This window comes from Drosophila navojoa, chromosome 5 (assembly GCF_054131105.1).
Source record: "Drosophila navojoa isolate 15081-1374.11 chromosome 5, UAZ_NAV_1.0, whole genome shotgun sequence".
Classification (NCBI taxonomy): domain Eukaryota; kingdom Metazoa; phylum Arthropoda; class Insecta; order Diptera; family Drosophilidae; genus Drosophila; species Drosophila navojoa.
The window spans coordinates 9,363,796-9,373,176 of record NC_142893.1 but is presented as its reverse complement, the minus strand read 5'-3'; the positions used below and the strand labels follow the sequence as shown (position 1 = coordinate 9,373,176).

The following is a 9,381-nucleotide window of genomic DNA, read 5'->3' as shown; positions in this document are numbered from 1 at the left end:
AAAAACAAAACAAAGATATAAATATATATATATATACATACAGATATCTGAATACCTTTACTTTTGAAGTTACCCTACGATATGTATTTATATATATATACTTTATAGACATACATATATGTATGTATTTCATTGGCCCTTGATTTTATTTAAGGCTTTTTATATGCATAACTAATACATATATACATATATTATATACTATAACTAACTAACCATATGGCTGCAACTACTCAATTAATTATTGTAATTAACTCATCAAACAAGAACTACCTAATTAAATCTATGTGTGTATAGCGCGGATGCCATATGAATTGCAATCCACAAAAAAGAGCAAAAAAAACAAGCAAAAGCAAAAACCAAATCAATTAGATAGTCGAAAACTATTTTATATTCCCGCAACAAGCAACGTTTTTTACATATACAACTCCTAATTAATTAAATTATTAATTAAATAGCACCTAAGTTAAGTTTGTTAATTATTTTTCAAAAATATGACAACCAAATATTATTAAAAAAATACAAAATATTTTTGGATTTCGCTCAAAAACTAAACAGAGTAAAAGCTTTTTCATTTTGATTTACGCGCCTCTCAAACTGTTGGCTGGTTGGGTCGCTCTCAAACTGTGAGCTTTTCGCTTACATTGTTTTGCATTCTCGTTTGTTTTGCTCAAATTTCTGTTTACTTGCAAAAGCTTCAAATTACTTTCAGTTTTATTTATATTTTCTATTAATTAATTAAAAACACATGTTTGGCCACTGGAAGTGCGAAAGCTTTCAACGCGTGCTGGAAACCAATTGTTTGAACATAAATTAAAACCAACTAGAATCCAATTAGATTAAAGTAGTCATATTCCCATATGCTTATCAGACCACAATTCCACTTGAACTTGGCAGCTATTATGCAATCGGGCAAAAATCAAATTAGATAAACATACTTCTGTATATAAATACAACTTTAATGTATATTTTTAGCACATATATATATCAATATAAGAAGGAAGCCTTAAAAGTCGCCAGCACATCGAAAACCCAATTGGGATTTTAACATAATGCGCAATAAATGCAAAACTGGATGTTGGACGGAAGTCCAATAAGAGATGCCGCCCGCGTGGCAATCTGATTAGTTGTTCTCGTTCTTCATGAAGTCATAGACGATGGAGAAGTCCTTGCTGCCCAATCCCTTGGACTTGAGTGTGCGGTAGATCTGATGGGCCAGAGCACCCATTGGAATGGGCGTGTTGGAGGAGGTGGCCACACCCGAAGCCAAGCCCAAATCCTTGGTGATCAGGTCCGTGGAGAAGCCACCCTTGTAGGAGTTGTTGGCCGGGGCAGTGGGAGTTACGCCGGGCACGGGATTGTACAGCTCGGAGGCCCAGCAGCGGCCAGTGGACGAGTTGATAATCTCAGCGAAGGTCTTGGGGTTCAGGCCCAGGCGAATGGCCAAATTCATAGCCTCGGACACACCAATCATGGAAATGGCCAGCATCATGTTGTTGGCCAATTTGGCAGCCTGGCCCATGCCATAGTCACCGCAGTGGGTGATGCGCTTGCCCATGCACTCGAGCACAGACTTGACTGCATTGTACTCCGCCTCAGTGCCGCCCACCATGAAGGTCAACGTGGCTTGCTCGGCGCCGGGAACACCGCCAGAGACGGGAGCATCAATGAAGCGAGCGCCCTTGGCGCTGATGCGCTTCTGCAGGGACTTGACGAGCGTGGGATCGATCGTGGAGGAGTCAATGAAGATGGTGTTCTTGTTGACGCCATTGGCGGTCATCTCCTCGTAAGAGGCATCCACAATGTCGTTGTTGGGCAGCATGGTGAACAAGAAGTCCACATTCTGAGCCAACTCAGCGGTCTTCGAGTAGACGGTGGCGCCCTTGGCCTTGAGGTTATCGCACGCTGGCTTCGAGATATCGAAGACATGGAGCTTGTGGCCGGCCTTGATCAGATTGCTGGCCATGTGGCCGCCCATGTTGCCCAGACCGACAAAGCCGATGTTCTTGGAGCCACCCTGGGTGGACATGCCACGGATCAGGGTCTGGCTCCAGGCATTCAGAACGGACTGTGACACAATGCGTAGCGACATGATAAAGATTGTCTGTGGAAGATTTTATAGTTATGTAATAGTTGTGGCTGTAGTGCCCCCGCCTCCCTTTGCTTTGCAAGAACACACCCACCTGTATTAAGCTCGAGGCGCTCAACAAGAATTAGCTGCTAAAAAAGTTCTACACGATCGGACCACTGCCAAAAGCACACTGAGCACACACTCGCACCAACCGGTCGACGTTGGCTGGTCACGTAATGCGGCTGCTTTCCAGGGTCCAGGCTTGCCAACGTTGCGGCAAATGCGGAGCACAATCGTCTACTCAAGTGGTTTTGGCGTGATGGCAACTCTGCTAGATCAGCTCACTCGCTCTCACTCTCCCGTTTTGTCGTTCTGGCGCTCTGCCGCTCTCCAACTGTAACTCTCCGCATTTCCAGCTTGTTAGCTTTGACTCTCTCGCACTGGAAGTTTATTTTTATTTATTATTCTATTAGCGAGGCACACACGCGCTGGCAACTTATCTAGCGTCTACGCAGACATCGTCTGATGCTTGTGGGCATGGCATAAAGTGGGCGTGTGTGTGTATGTATAGATGCCAAAGCTGCGCAGCCAGCGCTGCTTAAACTGTACGCAGCTTTTATGTCGCTTGGCAGCAGCTGACTTTTTTCCCTTCCTCTAATTCCAATTAGAGTGCTGCTATTTATATATTGCTGTTGTGATTTTGGCTTATCTTGCTGCCCATTCCAGCTAGTTCATTTTATCAATTGAACTTGAACCAATTTGCTTTGTTTATCTTTTTTGCGTTGCTCTCGCTATTATTCCATTCCATTCTGTTATTGTTTTCTCTGCTTTCGTTCAATTGCGGCAAATATCGTGCATAACTGTAAACGCACGCGAAATTTCCAAATCTATTTGTACGCCCCACTCACTTTCGTTGCCAATACGCGCCCTTCATGATTTGCCCAATTGTTGGTTGTTTGCAAAATTTAAGCAAAAATATAGTTATAAATAGAAATACCAAATTTCGCATATCATATTTCATATCTTCGTTGATAACTTTCCCACCAAATGCCGGGATCACTTAACTGTTGTCGATGCTGTTGTTGTTGTTGTTGTTTTGTCAGTCGTTTTGGCATGCATGAAATTGCAACTGGGTCTGCGTTTCGCAAATTTCGACCATTTTCTGTGCTGTGCTTATGCAATGAAAACGTCGCAGTCGCAGTCGCAGCTGACGTCGCTGCCGGCGTCGCTATGCTTTCGTTATAGTGCAGAGAACCTGCTTGCAGCGAGGAGTCTGCCACTGCACCGATCTGGCAATTACTTTGTCATCATTTTACTGATATCTGTGTCAGAGCGTCTGCAGCATCATGTGTAAGCGTATGTGTGGGCAGTTTATCGCGGCCTAAGTGCGTTTCGATTGAGGTGTGTTACGGGCTGGAGCAGACAGACAGCAAATCACATAACGAGGACATCTGCCCAACGTTTCAATAATCATAGAAATCACTTTACATAAGAGCTGAGCACTTGTCAAACAGTTGACAACAGCAACAATAACAACAACAACAACAACAACAGCCACAACACCTTCTTATCTAACACATAAAGTGCAATTCAGCGTATGATTAACATTAACAACACCAACAACAACAGCAGCAGCAGCAGCAGCAGTAACATTAGCAACAACAACATTAAACAACACCAAACAACAACATTCACATTAACATCGACATCAACACAAGCTACAACAACAGAAAATGACCGAGTGAGAGCGCGTTTTTAAACAATTTACACCAAACAAACAGCAACAATTAAAAACAATGTTTGCAACAGCCAAACAGCGACTAGCAAATACTCTATAAATTTGAGGATTAGCGAAAAATGAATTTAACAGTATCTGTTATATATATTCTGTTAGGTTTCCAATCAAAATTTATGAGAGTACAGAAACTAAAAGAAACGTATTATTACTTTCAGTGAGTAATTCCATTATGAAAAAAACTAATAATAATAATAATCGATAGATTTGAACAAATAAAAATCAATCTAGTTATATTAGTACTACAGTAAACAATACCAGAGAACATGCAAAAAGAGTTCTTTCTGTATATCAAGATCTTCGCCTATTTTTATAATTAATAATAATATTTGTAATCAAAGTTGTCTTCAGTCTTTATGCACTTCCAGGATATTCCGAAAATCAAATCAATAGATCACTTAAATTAAAGAGCTCTTCCGCTCTTCTAACAGCCAGTTGCATCATGTTCAATTATCAGTTCCGCATGTCCCACACAATTACAGGGTATGCATGTACAGTTAACAAAAGCACCTCATTATGGCATACAGCAAGAAAGCCATGAGCATGAAGTGCGCCGCCATATGACCATAGCAAAAGGCAGCGCCTGTGCTCCACATTGCAGATCGCATCGTATCGCAACGCATCGCGTATACGCCACGTTGTGCGCTGCTCATTAGGCGAGTCCGAGCGAGTGGCTTGCCGTACTTGTTGCTGTTGTTGTTCGTGGTGCTATTGTAGCCGCTGTTGTTGCTAATTTCCATGCCACAATAATGTCAAAAGCGATGCTTATGGAGCAGCAAACAAATTTCACTCGCATAGCCAAAGGCAGCGCAACGCGCAATGCACTTGAGATTGACAGCGACAAGGAGCTGCCCAGATTGAAGTACGAATTGAATTCATAAATGAGTTCAGCCATGATTAGAGCGCTATCGCTGTGCATGCCAAGCCCACATTAAACACGATCAACACTGCCGAGATGAGCAAATAGCAGTTTCTTGACCCGATCACGAATTTTTATCGCATCGATGTTAATGAATTTGCGTGACTTTTCACAACGCCTGCGCATGCCGCAATGCTGATCTATCCAAAATGCCGCATAACGAGCTGGAGCTAGAGCTATTGGCACAGATCGCAATGGAACGGACGGACAGACTAACGAACAGTGATTGTCATTGCGGGGTAGCTGTATTTTCATTATTTTTGTTATTGTTTTTTTTTTTTTTGCGCATTTCGATTTCCGGCTGGCACGTAATTCGAAATTACATTTAAACTCATTTTGCTTAGCTGCTTTTTTTTTTGGCAGTGAAATTTGTTTTAATGCTTCCCATCGGGTTTTAATTAGTCAAGACATTATTAGCTTTCGCTAAGCAAGTGGAGGGCCTGTTAAACAGTTCCCAGCTGGCCGGCTGGCTGGCAGTTCCATATCCACTTGATTCACACCTGTCCGCACAGCAATTAACATGAAGAGCACTCCAAAAAAAGTAATATATATGTAGGTATATGGAAAAGCTCAAAACGAAAAGAAAAATGAAACGAAAAACAAAAATGAATAATAGAAATAAATTGAAATGCAGTGCAGTCGCTGCACCAACTAGGGAAAGGAAAGTGAAAACACTGATATACAAACATATATATTATATACATATACATGTTGTTGTTGTTGTTGTTGCTGGGCCGCGTTCGATTTGTTTTCAATTTCATTTGGGTAGTTCGAATGTTTCTAAGACGCCGCATGCATAATTATTTGTTCAACAAATTGACGTTGCAAGGCCTCCGCCATATGGAGTCTATAGTCATATCTGCCTCTCTCTCTCATTCTCTCTTTGTCGCTCTCATTTGGTGAAATTGTAAAATGCTTTTGAAAGCGCTTCAATTATTTTCTGCCAACAACATTCCATGCCACAGCAAATTTTGTTTTTCTGTTTTTTGTTTTTTTTTTTTTTTTCTGTTTTTTGCTTAAAGCAAATGTTTTGCCACAATTTTATTTGCCGCTGCTGCTCGACATATTACAAAATTTTAATTGCAGCCCGACTAGAGAAACAGCTAGCAAACAAAAATGACCAGAAATGGGCGATTATGATAAATGGAATACCCTCCTAGAGATACATATCGACCATTATACGATTTGCAAATCTTGGCAAAGAATCGCTAAAGACTTTGACATCAATATCTCGTTAAGAATTGGCCGAAGGCATAGACTGCCGAATACCCTGGACAAGGAATTTAGCAAGCAATTTATGCTGATTATTTTGGACTTATTGATGACTTATTGGCGGATCTGCATTCGGGTTAAACTTTAGATTAAAACTAAATAATAAAAATTTCCAAAAATAATAATATTCATAAATTACAATTTTTTAAATGAAAATATATGTTCATATGATTGTTAAAAAAAGGGAATAAACATGAAAAAATAAATAAATAAAATCTTTTCATTATTAGATCACAGTAAACGTAACAAATATTTAAAAAATATATTTTAATAATTTTTTTAAAGATATATATTTATTATGTACTTGCCTAGACTTTTTATTTAAACATAAAAATACTTTTTTAATTTTTTTTTTTTTTTTTTTTTTTTTTTTGTACAGTATATATACATAATATTTTTCCTTATTACCAACATATAATTTTTATTTATCTATATATATTATTTATAGCTAACTATATTTCACAATTTCAGCAAATTTCTCTTTAATATTTTCCCCCCAAATAACCAACAGCTTTCGGCCCAAAACTATAGGAAATGAATGCTCCAAAAGAGCGCAGTCATAAAGCGCCTTTAAAAGGAATACACTTGGAGAAAAACTGGTAGCGAAGCCACAGCATGTGCCCGACATGCCCCATATTAGAGTGCAGCAACAACAACAACAACAACAACGGCAATCCAATGATACTTGAATAAATGTTTAGCTAACCCAAATCCAAGACATAAGGAAGGAAACCAAACTAAACCACAAACACATGTATGTGTGATGTGTGTGTGCCTTGTGTGATGTCTCTGGGGCGCACTTGTAATCCATTTAACGACCAGATCTCAGCCAGAGTTGACCACAGGCGGCAGCAGCAGGAAGTGTTTTTCAAAGAGTCCCATATACTCTATATATGGCGATCGCAAGGCATTTTGGCACCAAGCCAAAGTTAGATAGAGAGCTGAGTGTGGATAAGGGGGCGGCGGGAGGTGTTGCAGGTGCACACACACACTCGAAAAAAAGGCAACAAAAAGGAAAATGAAATCACACAAAAAGTTGTTTTAGTTTCGAGAAATGGCTGACGGCATTCGCGATGGCTCGCTGCCTCGATGCGTCGATGCGTCTCCTGGCCAAATCTGGTCTGTTGGCCAGTTGGGATGTTGCATAATCATTGGCCAGCCGTCGTCAGGCATGTCACTGTTGCATCAGCTGCCGCAGCACACCAATATTATTATTATGCGAAAAGTCACAAAACTCTGTTCGAAATATACTTGAAGCAAAATTCTGCCATAAATTAAATGCGGCACATAACTCAATTAGCTGTGGGAAAAGATTTTGCTCTAGCGGCTGAACTGGAGCATTTTGACTCGCATTTTGGCTCGCATTTTATGCAAATTTATTTGTTAAACTTTTCCGCATACGTCTTGGAAAATGCTTGGGAAAAATGCCAGCAAAATAACTGAGTTAAGCACAAAATGTATAAACGAAGACTGAAGGTCGCTATTGTCGCTGTTGTTGTTGTTGTTGTCATTGTTGGCATTTGGGCGTGTGAGCGCCATTTGCCACGACAATAAACACCTGCGAAAAGGTCAACAAATGCATCGCCAATTGGCTTCAATTGCTGCTGCTGCCGTTGCCCGTTGAGCTATAAAAACGAAAGTGTTTCGTTCTGCTTCTAGACAATGGACTCAGAGCAGCGGAGCGGAAGTGCCGTTACGCTTGAATGCACGCCGCGTAGTTCAAGTCTATTATCAAACGGGTAATAGTGTTCAAGTGGGAAGGGAGTCTATGACTGGTGGATACCCTAGACTCAGAAAGTGAATTATATACAGAAAGAACTTCAATATGAGAGAGAGAGAGATAGAGAAGAAGAAGAGGATGTGAGAGAAAGTAAGACAGAGAGAGAGAGAGAGAGAGACAGAAGAAGAAGAGGGTATGACAAAGTGAGATATAGAGAGACTGAGACAGAAAGAGATAAAGAGAAAGAAAGAGAGAGGGAGTTATAGACAAAATGATTCAAAGGGCGAAAGAAAGAGAAGCAGAGAGAGAAGATAGTTATAGAGTTTAACAGAGAACATTATGATAGAGACTATATAAGCGAGAGACACAGAGAGAGCTAGTCAGACAAAGGAATGAATATAACTGAGAGTTCAACGTCCTCATCACCTCGCCTCTGTCTGTTACATACACAGCCTCAAAACTAATCAACTCTCATTTAGGCATTCGCAATGCTTTCAGCGCCTCAAAGAGAAGAAGAAAACCACGTAAGTGAATAACATGCTTGCCCCATGCCACAAGCCACATGCCACATGCCGCAAGCCGCAGCGCGTTGATGGTTTGCGTCTTTGACCAACACAAATTTTGACAAGTTGCAGAAACAGCTTCGAGTGATTACCTAATGCACACACAATTTGCATAGACCGTAGCGTATAAACACATAAATACATGTATCGTTGTATGTATGTGTGCATATGCTAATTAACTCAATTTCCACGATCTATAAAAGTCGGGCCAAAACAATTGCAGCCGCTGCGATAGCGGAAATTAAGACAAAACTTTGCTCTGAGAACATTTTAATTGCTTTATTGAAAATTCTTCAGCAACAGCAAGAGAAGTACAGCAACGGCTTGAGGCCAAAGTTCTTGACAAGACAAAGCCACATTATAAGCGAAGGCTGTTAAGGGTGCTTAGAAGGTTTTACAGTTTGGCTACAGCGATTAATTGAGCTACTTATGTATATAGTATGATGTGCATATAAATAAATAAATAAAATAAATCTGGCAATGTCTCAGCTAATTTATATATCATATTAGTTTTATAGATTTTTGTCAAAATTCCATTGACTCTAGTTTAGATTTTACTAAAAATAGCGGAAATATTTTATAAGATTTATGTGGGTTTAGTTTATGGAATTTATTTATGCTGGGAATATTTTTTGCAATTCTTATAAATATTTAGCTAGCTTTTTAATTTGTATTTTTATAATTTATTTTTATTACAAGCTATTATTTTTTATTATTACAAATTAGCGTAATTTATGTTAATTTATTGCTATAAATTAAATTATTGATATAATTATTTTTGTTATTTTATTTAATATTATTCTGATTTTAGAGAACTTATTTTAGTTGAATATTTAAATTTCTATGATTTTAAATTAGATTTTTTTTGTGTATAATTTTATTCAACATTTTTATTATATAATAATTTAAATTGTATATATTGCTGAAAATGAGTTCTTAATTTGTTATTCCAGTTTAGCTACTTTTCAAGTCGTCTATGTTAAAGGTCCTCTGTTAATTATACCTACTTTTCTTTTACATAATGTCAAGATCTAAGAACGTAAT

At 39.1% G+C, this 9,381-nt stretch overlaps 1 protein-coding gene across 1 annotated transcript; it reads right to left on the bottom strand.

Moving 5' to 3' along the window:
* Positions 1 to 935: 935 nt before the first annotated feature.
* On the bottom strand, positions 936 to 2,331 carry LOC108655096 (3-hydroxyisobutyrate dehydrogenase, mitochondrial). Its single transcript, XM_018106803.3, has 2 exons — positions 2,181 to 2,331; positions 936 to 2,101 (listed from the first exon to the last, which is right to left on the bottom strand). Exon 2 carries the CDS (start codon positions 2,087 to 2,089, stop codon positions 1,121 to 1,123), a length of 969 nt encoding a protein of 322 aa, XP_017962292.1. The 5' UTR covers positions 2,090 to 2,101; positions 2,181 to 2,331; the 3' UTR covers positions 936 to 1,120.
* Positions 2,332 to 9,381: the final 7,050 nt, after the last annotated feature.